A 17,151-nucleotide genomic window follows, 5' to 3' on the forward strand; every position below is an offset into this window, starting at 1 on the left:
TTATAGCTGGAAGTCTGTACTTCTTAATCCCCTTCATCTATTTTGCCTATCCCTGCCCCCCAGTTTTTCCACATCCATCTTGTTAGTGTCTTTTGGGTTAGAGCCATCCTAGTGGTGTGAAGCCATATCTCATGGTTTTGATTTGCATTTCCCTGATGATGAATGATGTTCATCAATTTTTCCTGTGCTTGTTGGCTATTTGTAAATCTTCTTTGGGCAAATGTCCATTCAGATCCTTTGCTCATTTTAAAAATTGGATTGCCTTGGGGGCGCCTGGGAGGCTCAGTCGGTTAAGCGTCTCCCTTCGGCTCAGGTCATGATCCCGGAGTCCTGGGATTGAGCCCCTCATTGGGGTCCCTCTCCCTCTCCCCACCGCTAGTGCTCTGGCTCTAATAAATAAATAAAATCTAAAAAATAAACAAACAAAAAACATCTAAATTGTTGCCATTTTCTAAGCCCATCATCTCAAAATAATCACCATAACTCAGATTTTATTTGTGGTCCATCATCACATGCGTTAATTCCTTTAAAACCCAAGGACTGATGAGGGCCTCTGATCATTCATAAAGTCCTATGGGGAATCTTGATGCTGCGCGTATTAACACAGGGAAAACAACAGCAATTTTTTTTAAGCAGGCTCCATGCCAGTGTGGAGCCCAATGTGGGGCTTGAACTCACGACCCTGAGCTGAAGGCCTGAGCTCAGATCATGAGCTCAGATCAAGAGTTGGACACTTCGGGGCGCCTGGGTGGCTCAGATGGTTAAGCATCTGCCTTCGGCTTAGGTCATGATCCCAGGGTCCTGGGATCGAGCCCCGCATCGGGCTCCCTGCTCCGCAGGAAGCCTGCTTCTCCCTCCTCCACTCCCCCTGCTTGTGTTCCCTCTCTTGCTGTGACTCTCTCTGTCATAAAAAAAAAAAAAAAAAAAAATACACTTGACTGCACCACTCGGGTGACCCGCACACAGTAGCAATTTAAGGAGAAAGAAATGTAGGTAGTGCAGAGCCTTCAAATATCTAATAAAATGGCCAAAGACTTCTCTGCTATTTAAACCCTTAACACATGTGACAGGGCGCCTGGGAGGCTCAGTCGGTTAAGTGCCTGACTCATGGGTTTGGCTCAGGTCATGATCTCAGGATCGTGGGATCCAGTCCTGCACTGGGCTCCACGCTCAGTGCGGAATCTGCTTGAGATTCTCTCTCCCTCTCCCTTTACCCCTCCCCCCAGCTCACATTCTTCCTCTAAAATATAAATCGAAAAAAAAACAAAAACATCAGCCACTTACCTCTTGAACCCCAAAAGCGTGATCCGCCATAGCAGATATTTCCTGTACCAGAGCCCTGACAGCTCGCGGCCCTATCAGTTAGCTGGGATCGTGCCTGAGCCTTAGAAACCTGGTAGAATGACTTGTGCCTTTTCCTTGCAATTCCGAGTTTTCACCCGTTCCCCAACTGAGGAAGTTTCAGTAAATCTGCCATTTCCACTGTAGAGAATTTAGGAGTGAAACCCGATGCGCAAAGGACAGGAAGGTAAACAGCTGCTTCACGTTCAACCAGGAGCAAGCCACAGACCAAAGAATCACTTGGGTGTCGCAAAATCTTTATTTGGCTAGAGGCTGGGATGAAAACACCACACACAGCTATCCCCCCCACCCCGAAATTAGGTCCCATAGAGAGAGGACTAGCATGATTATGTACAGGAGTTTGCCTCTGGAAAACAGCACTTAAGTCTCCGTCTCTGAAGCCAGTCTGGCCACATCCCCACACCTCGTTTCTGTGGGAAACCCGGTTACGCTCATCCTCGACATTAAACGCACACTCGAGTATTTTAGAGGCTCTTGTGATTTAAATCACATTACAATCTAAAAAGCAAAAGCTTTGGCTCCTTGGACTTGAAGGAGGACCACCTGACGCCTGACTTGTTTCCGAGCCACGTGATCCTGGACAGCACACTTCCCTGGCCACTAGCACAGTGCGTCCATCGCTCGCCGCCAGGGACGTGGACCCGCACTCCCACCCAGGGAGAGGCTGGGTCATTCACCGCTTCAGAACATCCAAAATGTACACAGTCTACACAGGAGTAAATGCACGCAGGCTGAGGAGGGCTCGGAGGAAGACGGACTGTATTTCTTACCTCCAGCAGGGCAGGACTCCTCTGCCCCCATCAACGGCTCCCTGGTAACTAGCCTTACCGAATGCACGCTGACTCAGTGACCCACAGCCACAGTGGGCTGCCACCGAGATCAATTATGCCGATCTCAAGGGCCCTTCCCAAAACCCACCAAGACTTTCTCCTACGTTCCACAGCGAGTGTCCGGCAGTGAGCCCATCCCGGTAACGCGGACAAGCTTTGGGGGGGCTTCCACAAACCAGTGTAACGGAGCCTAGGTGAACAGAGCATGGAAAACAGATGGGGGAGAGGGTCACATTGGAGGGATTCAAGTAAAACCAGCAAGACAGGGAAGGCCGCTGGTTCGCTCAGAAGCAAATGGTACACTTTAATAATAAACCACCACAGAGAAGCACTGTATTTTCCCCGTCCTATTAGCAAATGCACAGAAGAGCAACTTAAAAAAATGGATTTACTTCAGAACTACTGGTTCTCACACACACAAACATACATCAGGATTACTTGTGGAGGTTTTAAAAAACAGGTAAGTCTGGGCCTCACTCCTGGAGAAGACTGCATGGCGTGGGGCTCAGAACCCCGGCATTTTTAAAAAGCTCTTCGGGGAGTGTGGATGTTTCCTTCTGCTTGAGTCTCTTGATTTTTAGGTCGACTGGGGTACTTTGGGCTTTTTGGGCCACTGTTTTGGGGGTGCGGGGAGCTTTTTTCGCAGATTTACTAGCAGTAGTGAAGAACTTGGCCCCTGGCTTTTTGGTCATCTGTCTTGGGTCTTTTTTCCCCAGTGAAGAGTTTTTTTCTTTCTCTGCCTCTTCTTTGATTCTTGGCTTCTTCCCCAGGCCATTGCCTGGGGTCTTGGGCTCTGCAGCCTTCGGGGTCTCCAAACCCGGAAAGGCCTTTCTCTTCTTCCCACGGGGTGTGCTGGGGGCAGGACTCTTTTTTGGAGACTTCTTTCCTGCGGCGTGTTTTTGCACCTAAGAAAAAGCAGGGAGTTAAGTCCAAGGGAAGACAAACCCTGACAATGTCACTCTGAAAACTGCTGTCTTTATCATGTCACCCCCAGAAGGGACAGCCCAATATGAGAAGATGAGGGATGGCTTTGCCTTATGCCTTGCCGGCACTCCGGAAGGCAACTGTTTTCCGTCACTAAGGACCGTAGCAAGGACCCTGGTGCTCTCCTGGGTCCAGTCAACAGAGAACCGCCTTTGCCTTTCGTGGGGACGCCCGGAATAGCTCACTGGGAGCACCGCAGAGAGCCTGTGCCCCAATCCTGACTCTTCTCCACCTTCAGTTGTATATTCCTTGCCTGTGGGTGAGGACAGGAGGTTCCCAAACCGTGTGTGTAAAAACCACCCGGTCCGCCTGTCGGGAAACCCTGCTTCCCAAAGGCAGACCGAGAGGCTCTTGGAGGGGACAGAGTGTCGCACGCCAGGAGGCTGGGATTTCCCAGCAGTCCAGATGACAGCTGGGGACAGCTCTAGCGACAGATGTGTCTAAAACGGGAGGAGGTTAGAGAGACTAAAACAGCCGGCAAAGCAAAACTTTGCTTTTCAGTAAATATACAGCGATAGGATTGTTATGGGAAATCTGGAAAACATAAGAAATACAAGAAACAAAAATTCTCTAATAACTTTAGCACACCGTATTAACTACCTCTTATTCACTACCTTCCCCCCACAAGTGTGCATGCATTTAAAAGCCAAATGCTGGGGCGCCGGGATGGCTCGGTCGATGAGCATCTGCCTTCGGCCTGGGTCGTGATCTCAGGGACCTGGGATCATGACCTCAGCTGAAGGCAGACGCTTAACCGACTGAGCCACCCAAGCGTCCCTCAAATAAAAAAATCTTAAAAAATAAAATAAATAAATGCATGCAAGCAAGCCAAATGCTATGCCCTTTCCCCAATAACTTCATTAGTATTCCCGAGGTCACTGAGTATTTCCTGACTGAACATCGTTTCAAATTACTCATAACAACTGCTGCAAGGGTCCATGATGTGTCCTCATCCGTGCCTCTCCAGTGAACAATGAAACTTCTGCAGGTCATTACCCTGACGCGGTCTCCTAGCTGGGTTCCAAGGGCGCCAGCTACACACCAGCTGGTCAGCTGTGCCCTCCCCTCTTCCCATCTCCAGCATATTACCTCCCGCCCTGCGGGGACACACACAGTGTGCTTCTGCTAAAAACAACTACAATGTTTCCAGGTAACACAGGGATCCTCTGTGTTTACTTCAAGTAGATTTAAAACCTCAGTAGCACTCGGGTGGCACCTTTACAAGGAATACTTTTGCCAGGATGTGAAAATTTCAACACCCTGACAATTCTAGGGATTGCTGCTACCACACAAAATACCAAATGGGTCAAGGGCAGGGCTAGCCCTGGGACTGTCACTGCCACGTGCTGAAGCCAAGCCTGACACCAGGGACATGCAGGCTGCACCCGTGGTGAGGACAGCCCCCCAGGCTCTTAACACCCCCTCTCCTTCCCCCTCATGTTCAAGAGGCCTTCTCCTAGCAGCTGGATGGACACGGAGAACAAGGAAAAACCGAACCGAAGAACCAAAAAGTTAAAAAACTCCGTTCCTTTAAACGATCCTGTGAAATCCATGCAGTCGGATTTCAGGAGCCAGCAGGGGTGGGGTGTTGGAGAGGTTTTGGGACCCAGCACCCAAGCCCGCTCTGGCCCTGCTCGGTTTTCTAAGGCTTAGGACGTGGGGGATCCAGACTCACCGTCAGCAACAGAACTGCCCACATTTCTGCCCTGGCCTGCTTTTTGAAACCATGGGCAGTGTTTCCTAAAATTCTAATGAAAATCAAAGAAAATACCTCTGCGTTTCCTTTCGCTGGCATCTTCCCTATTGGCACCAGCAGAGGGATCTCGTCTTCGGATTCCTCCTGCACCTTAGACTGAGCTTTCACTCTACTGCCCTCTTTCTTCTTGTGTGCTCTCGGCTCCTCCTTCTGGGGGGGAGGGTCGGGCGCTGGGGTACCACCAGTTTTGGGGCCCGTGTCCTCTTTCTCTGGGGCCGACGGAGCTTTTCTAGCCTGCTTCATAAGCCTTTTGTTTTTCTTCTTCTCTTTTTGTTTTTCACGATACTCTTTTTGTTTTTGTTTTTTCTTTGCTTCCTACAAAACACACACACACAAAACCCCAAGCATAATTTTAGTAAGGGATACACTTGTTGGCAAATAAATGGCAGAGATTCAGCACTTGCAGTTCTGATTCCCCCTAGGCTTCTGGAAAGTGCCTCGATCTGTACCAATTCCGAGCAAACAAACCCCATTAGCAGCACGTGAGCGTCAACTCCAGTTTGGTTTTAACTCAGAGCCGAACATGCTCGCTCTGTGAATTACACGTCGGGACTCAGAACCTGGGTTGTAGCTGGAGCTTCCGTGAAAGTTGATCTGGTTTATGGGGGAGTTAAGAATTATCCTAAATTGTAGAGTATTCTGATGTAATTTACGTCTCAATAAAACAATTTCAAAAAAACCCCCCACAACTGATCATTTTTTCCCTACTGCAGGCTTGTGGCTTTAAGTGAAAACAGTAAAACATTTCCACAGCTAGAGGTCTGTTATCCTAACCACAGAGTCCTGTTCAATAACATCCATAACTGTGTCCGATTCCATTTTAACCAGCAATTCCAACATTTTCACCAAGTCCTCAAATCAATCTGCTGACAAACTGCAAAAAATTCAGATTTCTTGCTTCTGGTAACAGCAAGTCTGTTTTTCTGGGTCACCTTCCCAACGAAAATAAGTAAAAAAAAGTGGGGTAAAATATATTTAAAAAAATTTTTTTTCCCCTTAAAGGCATCAAGGAACCAACTACCTGCAAGACATTTGAAACAAAGACCCAGTGGGTAAGTGAGCCCAGAGGCAAATTCTGCCAAGAGTATTTGCTGATCCCTAATTTTTATGTTACCATGGGGTGCAGGTGGATGGAGAGAAATCAAATCCCAGTGTCCACACCAGGCAGGGATTGTAAGAGGAACCTGCCACAATAAGCTGGGAGGCCAGTGAGTTACTCTCGGGGTAAAGACAAACAGGAAGCAGAGCTGTGCAGTCTCAGCATTGTTTGCTTGGAATCATTCAGGGAATCTCAAGCCTTGAAATGTGCGTTCAGGGAGCCCCAGGCCCAGGGCCCTGAGGTGCCCAGCAGACGGAAATGGAAATCTTCTAGAGAAAGATCTTTATCTCACACCTCAGATTATTTCTACCAATCATTTTCCCAATGCGACGACCATGACACAAAGACGACCAGGTCCATGAAGAGCCAGCAGGGACACAGAACCGGCTGGGACACCAGCAGGGTGCCACTCAAATGATCCGATAGAACAGGAATGCTTAACGTGTCCCAGGAATTATAGTAAACTGGAGAACCATTTGTAGGTAGGTAATAAGAAAGTAAAAGAAGTAAAGCCAATTTGAAAAAGCAGCACACACACAACTTCTACAAGTAAAAAAAAAAAAGAAAAAAAAAATTAAAAGACCCAAATTAACCCACTGCACGCGATTAACACAGCTAAAGAAAAGTGTTAGCAAACTAGGAGACTGGTCTAACAAACAGCAGAAAAAACGGAATTTTCCCTCATGTCGGCTTTTTTTTTTCGCAACAGCACTGAAAACCTACACTCCCAAACTAAGGGGTTATCTGTTAGCCCAATGCAACAGTAAATTGTGCCCAGAAAAACGTTCTTAATGAACTAGATTTTGGTCTTCCTTTAGCTCTTCTTGCCACTACACGGGGTCCCGCTGAGCCTACTCGGGCCACTTAACTAACGTACCAATAAACACAAGATATTTGTACCCCGATATGCTTTATTCACACCACTGCTAACGGATCTCATCTGCAAAGCGGGAAGAATGCACACAACAGCAGGACCACTGGGAAAGCACCGTAGGTCAGGCAGAAAGGGCATCCACTCCTTTTCCTGGGCTGTGTTTACACCTGTGACTAAGCCCACCCGGTATGTAAAATCCTACTCACCTTTTTCTTCTGACTGGGGGTGCATAATCCCTTTGCTTCATCCTGACAGCTAACAAATGAGGAAAAGATGGGCAGGGAAGCGGACCTCTCAGTTTTCACATACAGGAGTTTCACGCTTTCCCACTTCTGCAACAGACAAGAATGGTATTACCAGTCCGGGTTCTGGTTCTTTTAAACAAACAATCAATGGATGCATTGGTGAGACCGCACCTCTGGCAACTTTTGGGAAAGCCCCTTCGTCACGGCGATGATGTTATCAACGACGTGTTCAACCTCCATTCCAGTGTGGCCAACGCGGATAGTACTGGAATTTAATACAATATCAGACACAAAGATTAAAAAAATTACTAATTTGTGTTTCAAAATAAAGCACAGGCAGGTAAGAAACATAAATACATGACCCCCCCCCCAAAAAAAATCAGAGGTAGAAACCTTAAAATCTTTAGGGTTTCACTGTTCCTTTTTTTGCAGTTGTTTTATACAACTGATTTTTTTGTTAAAATTCAATTAACAGGGCGCCTGGGTGGCTCAGTTGGTTAAGCGACTGCCTTCGGCTCAGGTCATGATCCTGGAGTCCCGGGATCGAGTCCCGCATCGGGCTCCCTGCTCAGCGGAAGCCTGCTTCTCCCTCTCCCACTCCCCGTTTGTGTTCCCTCTCTCGCTGTGTCTTTCTCTGTCAAATAAATAAATAAAATCTTTAAAAAAAAAAAAAAAAAAAAAATTCAATTAACAGGGGCGCCTGGGTGGCTCAGTCGTTGGGCGTCTGCCTTTGGCTCCGGTCATGATCCCAGGGTCCTGGGATCAAGCCCCGCATCGGGCTCCCTGCTTGGCGGGAAGCCTGCTTCTCCCTCTCCCGCTCCCCCTGCTTGTGTTCCCTCTCTCGCTGTGTCTCTCTCTGTCAAATAAATAAAATCTTTTTTTTTTTTTTTTTAAGATTTTATTTGACAAGCAGGGGGAGCGGGAGAGGGAGAAGCAGGCTTCCCGCTGAGCAGGGAGCCCGATGCGGGGCTTGATCCCAGGACCCTGGGATCATGACCGGAGCCGAAGGCAGACGCCCAACGACTGAGCCACCCAGGCACCCCAAAATAAATAAAATCTTTAAAAAAAAAATAAATTCAATTAACAATGTATTCTTGGATTCAGAGATAGAGGTCAGTGATTCATCAGTCTTATATAACATCCAGTGCTCATTACATCACGTGCCCTCCTTCATGTCCATCCCCCAGGAACCCCCTTGCCTCCAGCAACCCCTCCAGTCTGTTCCCTATGATTAAGAGTCTCTTGTGATTTGTCTCCCTCTCTGATTTCATCTTGTTTTATTTTTCCCTCCCTTCCCCTATGATCTTCTGTTTTGTTTCTTAAATTCCACATGAGTGAGATCTATGATAACAGTCTTTCTCTGATTGGCTTGTTTTGCTTAGTTTCAATCTATTTTAAAGGGAGACTACTGTCTTCGTGTTCTAGCAATGCCCTGCTCCTGAAATCCATCACACTGTGAACTGGTCATGGAGGAGCCGCTCTGTGAGGCCTATCGGTCAGTGGGCAGAGCTGAAGGAAATTCTACCTTCATCCTAGGAAACACGGCTCACAGAGTTGGCCCTCGAGCTTTCCTGAGGAGGGGCTGTTCGGGAAGGAAAGACCGCTAGGAAGGATGCTTCCGTCTTCCCGGTCCCCTGCCCTGACCCAGCTGTTATCTCTAAGACCAACACTTCTCGTCCCTCGTGTAACAGAGTCTTCAGGCCAAGGGCAAGACCATCCCTTCAGTGGAAGCAGGGTGCAGGCAGAAGCCAAGTGGAAACTTCCTCTATTGCTTAGCCATAGGGTCCCCTGTTCCTCCACTGCAGGAGCCGGAAGGCAGGCTCATGGTCTGCTGGGGGTCGCAGAATGAGGATGAGACGGGGCTGGTCCTGTCACCTCCCTCCAGCCAAAGACAGGGCTCTGCCCGCTGCGTGCTCACTGCCGGCTGCAAGCACACCCTTGGTTTCCCAGGGAAGATGACAAGCAGTGAGGGAGAGAGAGGACAGGGGGAGGGGGACGGGACGGAAGAGAGGGAAAAGGAAAGAATGAGGGGCGGCGGGAGGAGGGTGGGTATGAAAGGAGAGCCAAGAATGGTTCAGATGTCTGTACTGTCCGTTAGCTGCCCACAAGTCTCCCGAAGGAAAAGAGGAGACCGCTGCTCCTTCATCTGCCTTCTTGGTGCCGCCCCCCTCTCAGCTGCTCATCCATCCCAGGTGCCCAGGCCTCTGATCTGCTAGCTCATCACTTCCCGTGAGCCACGACTCTGACGTCTGCCTACAACCAGAGTCGGGCCCAGGCCTGACCACCAACTCTTCTCAGCCACTTCATTACAGCCCGTTAAGGGATCGGCCACCTGCAGACAGATGACAACCCCAGAACCGCCCCGGGGAGCAGAGTCTAGACATCGTGGCAGTCCCGTTTTACCGTGGGTGCTGCCCTGGGGTATCTTTAGGAGGGGCCACTGTACCCTAGAGTGCCACCCTCCTGGCAGCTACCCATCCCCATTCCACAGATGCCCCAGGCAGGTTATTTTTCAAAATGATTCTGGGGCGCCTGGGTGGCTCAGTCAGTGAAACGGCTGCCTTCAGCTCAGGTCATGATCCCAGAGTCCTGGGATCGAGCCCCGCATCGGGCTCCCTGCTTGGCGGGAAGCCTGCTTCTCCCTCTCCCCCTGCTTATGCTCTCTCTCTCAAATAAATAAATACAGTCTTAAAAAAAAAAGATTCTGAATATGTTTAAAAATCCCCTCCTCCTCCTCAACTGCCAAGCACTCAAACTTAACTGGCCCCTCAGCCTAATAAAAAAGGTGGAGCCACATTCTCTGTCCAGCTAGGGAGTCACCACCGCCCCAAAAGGTCTCTCCTGATTGTTTTTCCCCCAAGATTTTATTTATTTATTTGACAGAGAGAGACAGCGAGAGAGGGAACACAAGCAGGGGGGAGTGGAAGAGGGAAGAGCAGGCTTCCTGCCGAGCAGGGAGCCTGATGCGGGGCTCGATCCCAGGACCCTGGGATCATAACCTGACCCAAAGGCAGACACTTAATGACTAAGCCACCCAGGCGCCTCAAGGTCTCTCCTGATTTCTGAGGCTGGGTGTGGGGGTTCCACCCAGCTCGGCATCCTGAGTCTGAAGAAATCAGTGTGACAACAGAGAGATACCCGACGGCATGATGAGACAGGACGGATAATGAATTCACTGAACAAGAAGTTAAACCAAGACTGAGGGGGATCTTCCCTGTAATGGGTAGTATGAGCCCGGGAAACACAAAAGCCCAGAACCGCTGACATTCCCTAAGCATTAGTTTTGTCCTCATTTTCTGTAATACCTAGCGGTGCCCCGGCCAACACGGTAAATACTAGCCACTAGCCACACCTGCCTATTTCAGTTTACATTAACTGAAATCAAGTAACACTAGAAATTCAGTTCCTTGGCCATGGCAGCCATGTACAGCTAATGACTCCTATACAGAGCCCAGATACAGACCACTTCCATCACTGTGGAAAGTTCTATGGGACGGCGCTTTTCTAGAGAATTAAATACTTCTGAGGGATGGACCTTAGTTTTAATAGAAGGATCTGGTTTCATTAACACGACCTTGTTAAAAAAAAAAAAAAAAAAGGTTAATGCAATTATTATCAAATGACTATAAGGCTAGACACGGGCACACACTGTTAGTACCTCTGACCTACCTGCAGGAACCACTTTTAGAGATGTTTAAAACCGTTCCACCTATGCATTCATTGATCTCCCTGGATAAATTCTTGGCCAGAAGGTTCACAGGCACCGGAACTCTGTAAGAACACACAGGCGCTTGGAGCAGAATGTATATACACCTACTGAGCAGTTCACTCTGCTCAAACCCAGTTACTGCTAAGAAACTTACTTCTTTCTGTGATAGAAATGTCTCCCTAGGTGGGATGGCAAGAGCCGCCTGATTCTTGCATCAGTGAGGAAGAAGTCAAAACTGCCCAGGAGGCGGAGCTTGGCTTCATAGGCTTTATACTCCTTTTTTAAAGTTCGGAGGGGGATAATCTAGAAAACACAAGGAAGAGGAAAAACACAAAAAGTTAAGAACTTGAACAAAAACTAGAAATACTCAAGCTATAACTGTGTCCGGATCTTAAAATGTCCCAGAGCCACAGTTTAGTGAACATGTGGAGAGCGCCAAGCAGGGGCCAGGCACCGTGCTAACCGATGGACACAGAGATGAGCTGGGACGCCCATAAAGAAAGGACAGCAACAACTACAAACCACGACGGGAAGTGCCAAGTCACAGGCAAGCCCGGGAATGTTCTGGAAGTGCCAACCTTGACCTACTGGAGCAATCTTCCGTAAACTCTTCAAGATATGAAAGTTACTGATGGGGCACCTCGGTGGCAGTCAGTTAGGTGTCTGCCTTTGGCTCAGGCCATGGTCCTGGGGTCCTGGGATCGAGCCCCACGTTGGGCTCCCTGCTCAGCGGGGAGCCTGCTTCTCCCTCTCCCACTCCCCCGGCTTGGGCTCTCTCTCTCTCAAGTAAATAAATAAAATCTTAAAAAAAAAAAAAAGTTATTGATGTACACATTAGCTTTTAGGTCAAGGAACCTTAACAGCTCATCCATCATAAAAAAGATGGAACATGCCTTACTAAAGCAAGTGAAAATTAGAAAGAAAAAATTAAATTAAAAATTAAATTCCTAGGGGCACCTGGCTGGCTCAGTCAGTGAAGCATGTGACTCTTTTTTTTTTTTTTTTTTAAAGGTGAGAGGATTTTTTTTTTTTTTAAAGATTTTATTTATTTATTTGAGAGAGAGAATGAGATAGAGAGAGAGAGCATGAGATGGGGGAGGGTCAGAGGGAGAAGCAGACTCCCTGCTGAGCAGGGAGCCCGATGCGGGACTCGATCCCGGGACTCCAGGATCATGACCTGAGCCGAAGGCAGTCGCTTAACCAACTGAGCCACCCAGGCGCCCGAAGCATGTGACTCTTGATCTCAGGGTTGTGAGTTTAAAGCCCCAAGTTGGGAAGAGATTATGCAAAAATAAAATTTTTTAAATGAATGAATGAATGAATAAATAAAAATAAAATCTCTAGGAAAGAAATACTGGGTTAGTAGATAGTACAGAGATGTATTACTCATCACTTCAAAAACTGAATCAGATCTTTTAATTGTCCCGAAAATATTAACCACTCCTGACCTGAGATATGGTTTTAATTCCATGCTTGTTCAAAAGCTTCTTGTAAAACCGTTCTGTCTTTTCAGGAGTTAAATTGGGTTCATCCTTGGTAAGTAAACAAATATCTGTTAAATCTGATCGAATACCATGAGGCAAGGACCTGCAAAATACAGAGATGGAACAGAGGAAGAAAGCATTATAACAGAGGAAGAAAACGTATGCTTCTATTCCACAGAATACACAATCAATTCAGTCATTTCAACAAACTTCATTCACGCTATTTAAGCAAATACTCTACCAAGAACATTTAAAAATATATCTAGTCTTTAATGGTATGGAGAAGAGATTTAAGATTCAAGTAAATCATCACAAATACCCAGAGTCCAAAATATCAATCAGGGGCGCCTAGGTGGCTCAGTCGGTGGCTCCTCGTTTTGGCTCAGGTCAGGATCTCAGGGTTGTGAGATCGAGCCCCACACTGGGCTCCACCCTGAGTGTGGAGTCTGCTTAAGATTCTTTCTCTCCCCCTCTCCCCCTGTCCCTCCTCTCCCAAAATAAACAAAGTATTAATTACTATGTGGGATATAACCACAGTTAGAACATTATCAAAGACACCCAAAGTAGTGCACGTGAGATTATTATTATTTTATATGTTATCATAAATGCACATGTACTATAACGTGCTAGAATAATCTGGTTTCATCAGGATAGTTCTGGATCAGAACTTTACCTTGCAGAAAACTCTGGGCTCCATAAACAACATAGCTCCTTCAGAGCTGAACAGAAACCATGGAGCAAATCAACAGCGACCGGCAAACATGTTTTATTACAGTTGAGTCTTATATCGAGAACAAGGTTTCACTCATTTCCTAGGCCTTTGTGTTCTGAGGAAACATTTCCTTGGCCTGAGGGGCGCACACACATGACTTGCCAAACACGATGGGAAGTGATACCGAGCCGGGAAGTGGCAGGAATCATCACGAGGTGAGGAGTTGGGAAAATATCCTAGAGAAAGTAACAGGGCTTCCCAGAAAGGAGAAACTGCCCGAGCAGAGGTGTAGAATAAAAGAATGCATGCAGGATAGAGAACATAGTAACTAAGGCAACTGACTGGGGCAGGTCTGTGATCATCAGTTAAGAGAATCTGAGGATCCAAGACTCTTTCCAATTTCTAATCATTCTTACCAGCCCCGCGTCCCCACTCATGGGGAAAAGAAAAGAAACCATCTATCCGATATATTTTCCTTAGCACACCTGGCTTTTTTTGGACAGTCAGGAAATGAAAGACTCCACAGAGGCAGGGGTGCCAGATAGAAAACAGCACAAGTTAAATTCTGATCTTTGTATTTTTTTTAGTATAATTATGCCCCAAATATTACATGGGACCTACTTATACTAAAAATTACCTTATATTTTGGGGCACCTGGGTGGCAGAGTGGGTTAAGCATCCGACTCTTGGTTTTGGCCCAGATCATGATCTCTGGGTTGTGGGATTGAGCCCCACATAGGGCTCTGCTGCTTAGCAGGGAGTCTGCTTAAAATTATATCTCCCTCTGCCCATCCCACTCGTGCTCTAAAATAAATAAATCAATCTTAAAAAAAAAAAACTTGTATTTTTATTTGCTAAGTCTTGCAACTCTACAGAGTGGGCATCTCTGACCTCAGAGTCCTATAGCAGTAAGAACGTGTGATCACCATGGGTTTGTTTTCCAGAAGGAGCTCATTGCTCCTCATTAAGTTTTTTTTTTTTTTTAAAGATTTTATTTATTTATTTGAGAGAGAGAGAATGAGAGAGAGCACATGAGAGGGGGGAGGGCCAGAGGGAGAAGCAGACTCCCCGCTGAGCAGGGAGCCCGATGCGGGACTCGATCCCGGGACTCCAGGATCATGACCTGAGCCAAAGGCAGTCGCTTAACCAACTGAGCCACCCAGGCGCCCGCTCCTCATTAAGTTTTTAATCATCTTTACTTGAGGGGTGAGTCCGGGACCTCAGTAGTTTAGCTTGGGACTAGCATGATATGGAAGGATAACAGAATCTATACAAACACAAAAGCTGTCTAATTTATTCTAAAAACCCAGTTTCAGATTCAATAGAACTGCTTAGGTTAACTGTCCACCCAGCCCCAGAAAACTGGCGAAATTTTTAGGAAATTTAAGCATGTCTGAATTGTTTTTGTTTTTTTTAAGGCACAATTTCATATTTCTTTCTTTTTTTTTTTTTTAAAGATTTTATTTATTTATTTGACAGAGAGAGACACAGTGAGAGAGGGAACACAAGCAGGGAGAGTGGGAGAGGGAGAAGCAGGCTCCCCGCAGAGAGGGAGCCCGATGCGGGACTCGATCCCAGGACTCTGGGATCATGACCTGAGCTGAAGGCAGTCGCTTAACCAACTGAGCCACCCAGGCGCCCCACAATTTCATATTTCAACTCATATTTTGAGTTCGCAGTTTCCACTAGAAACAAAAGGGCGATTGTTACAACTATACCGAATGACTGAGCAGATAACAAGAGCAAAAGTAGAAAACCAGAACTTACAATCTGACCCTCAGTTCTTTACTTGGAATCTTCCACAATACCACCATTAAAAAGAAATTTTCATTCTCATTCAAAAGCAATCCATTGGCGTTTTTCCTGGACTTGGAATGTGCCACCAGAGCTTCCACCGCCTTTCTAATCTGCAAAGTAGAGACACACAAATAAATTAAATCTCAATCTAATTTAGCATTTGCCCCCTCCTCCGCATTTTTTCCTTTTTTTTCCTCCTCAAATTCTGTTTGAATAGGCAACCTCCACAACCGTCTGTATCAGGATCCTACAATTTGGGATCAGACTCCATCAGAAACCACCTAAGTATCCGCTCAGCACCCGTCTACAGAAGAGAGCCTCTCCCACGTGAAGGCTTCGCGCCAGGTGGGAACACGCTTCCTGGGCCCTCGATGATTAAGGCAGCAATCCCGGGAAAAGCGCTACACACCACAACCAGCATTCACTGAGCGCTTACTACGTGCCAGGCCCCTGGCTACGGAGCTTCACGGGCCTTGCCTCCTCTGATCCCGGGGAGGAGCCAAGGCCAGCAGAGGCCCTTTTAAACCTGAGGTCACTGAAGCTTGCAGAATTAAGCAACCTGCTCAAGTCAACGGTGGGGAGGCAGAGCTAGGTGGATCTCACCCCGGAAACCCAGGCTGCACCTGCAATCCACCTGGGGGAGGAGGGGGCAGGCCGCAGGGCTAGGGGGCGACAGGCACCTCCCGGCGCGCAGAAAGGAGCGGACAGGCTGAGCGCAGCGCGACCCAGCGACCCTCCCAAAACTCCGGAGGCGCCCGCGGGGGCGCGGGACCCGCACCCGCACCCCAAGCCTCACAAGCCCACGGCCACCCCGCTTCCGACCCCCCCGCCCCAAAGGGCCGCTCACCTGTCCTTTGTCCAGCTGCTCCACGGAGGCCGGGGTCGCCGGAGCGGAGGCCGAGGCTGCGGTTGAGGATGAGGGTGGCGTGGAAGCCGAACGCTCCATTTCGCTCTCACCTCGTGCAAACGCGCGCGCGGTACCCAGGGCTCTCTCCCCGTGCGCACGCGCGAGCTCAGGCCCGTAGCCGGAAGTTGGGGGGCGGGACCGGGCTTCGCGTCACGTCCGGGAGCGCGGGGTTAGACCCCAGGACGTCACAGCAGCGGGATTTTGGCGGCGCGAGTGAACCGAGCCGGACGGTGCGCCTGCAGTCCAAGGCTCTTGTGTGAGGCGCGGGAGCAGCCTGGCGACTCCTGGCTCTCACCCTGCGCGGAGGGAATCGAGCGAGCGCCTGGAAGGGGGGGAGGGGTTTGGGGAGAGCGCGAGGCCTGGCCTGCCACCCACCCGCGCCGGCCCGCCGCCGCCCCTTCGGAGGCCAGGGTGCGGGGACGCGAGCCGTGAGCCGGCGCCCGTCTCTCCGCCTCGGGTCTGAGAGAGGCGGGAGGTCAGCAGCTCGGGTACCCCGAAGCGTGCAGGCTGGAATAACCCGCGGCCGGAAAAGGTAGAGTCCCCTCCCTGCCCGCGTCCGCCGAGGTCCCCACTGCTACCTGTTGTCCTGGAGCCTTGCAGGGATGTTCCAGGCGCGTTTAGAAAGTACTCATCCTTTTTCCTCTTTATGGATGCGTGGGTTTAAACTTGATCTTTTCTTTTTACGGTTGTATTTATTTATCTGGTAAGAGCACAAGCAGGGAGAGCGGCAGGCAGAGGGAGAGGGAGAAGCAGGCTTCCCGGTGAGCAGGCAGCCCAAGACGGGGCTCGATCCCAGGACCCTGGGATCATGACCTGAGCCGAAGGCAGACGCTTTAACGACTGAGCCACCCAGGCGCCCATTAATCATCTTTTTTGGAAAGCAAATAGTAGTCTAATATACCCACTGTTCTGTACGTTGTCTTTTGCTCCGAATGCATGTATCTTGGAGATTGTCAAGTCGGTACCTAGTGCTCTGCCTCATCTTTAAAAACTGCCTTCTATCGTGTAGATAAACAGAGTTTATTTAGGAGGGTTGTGATGGACATGCAAGATGATTCTAGCCTTTTTGCAACTAGCCGTGGACATTTTTGAGAGCTGAAAGAATGGGAGTAGGAGGCTTTTGTGTATGTTGTTTCCCCAAAATGCTCCTTCCATATTGCCACGGCTGGCGGAAGGCGTGTTCTGCTGCTGGTCTCCGATAGTAACTTTGTCAATAATCAACTTGTGGAAGAAATGTTCTTAAACCTTGGCACCTACCCTCACTCGTCTGTTCTAGAATTTCGTGTCAGGGAGAATTAATTTTAGCACAGTATTCTGAATTGTTGTGTTAGGCTTCGTGTATCAACGTTTGCTAGTGTTCTGAGAAGAGCATTAGGGGAGTCACATGTGTCT

General features: G+C 48.5%; 1 protein-coding gene across 1 annotated transcript; it reads right to left on the reverse strand.

Annotated features, from left to right (window-relative positions):
• Positions 1 to 2,704: 2,704 nt before the first annotated feature.
• RSL1D1 (ribosomal L1 domain containing 1) lies at positions 2,705 to 15,827 on the reverse strand. The gene is given in 10 exon segments (XM_021698147.2): positions 2,705 to 2,814; positions 2,816 to 3,097; positions 4,948 to 5,247; positions 7,112 to 7,237; positions 7,322 to 7,415; positions 10,820 to 10,921; positions 11,014 to 11,162; positions 12,308 to 12,446; positions 14,823 to 14,962; positions 15,700 to 15,827. Coding segments are annotated over 10 exon segments (1,476 nt in total). The 5' UTR covers positions 15,799 to 15,827; the 3' UTR covers positions 2,705 to 2,769.
• Positions 15,828 to 17,151: the final 1,324 nt, after the last annotated feature.

This window comes from Neomonachus schauinslandi, chromosome 5 (genome assembly GCF_002201575.2).
Source record: "Neomonachus schauinslandi chromosome 5, ASM220157v2, whole genome shotgun sequence".
Taxonomy (NCBI): domain Eukaryota; kingdom Metazoa; phylum Chordata; class Mammalia; order Carnivora; family Phocidae; genus Neomonachus; species Neomonachus schauinslandi.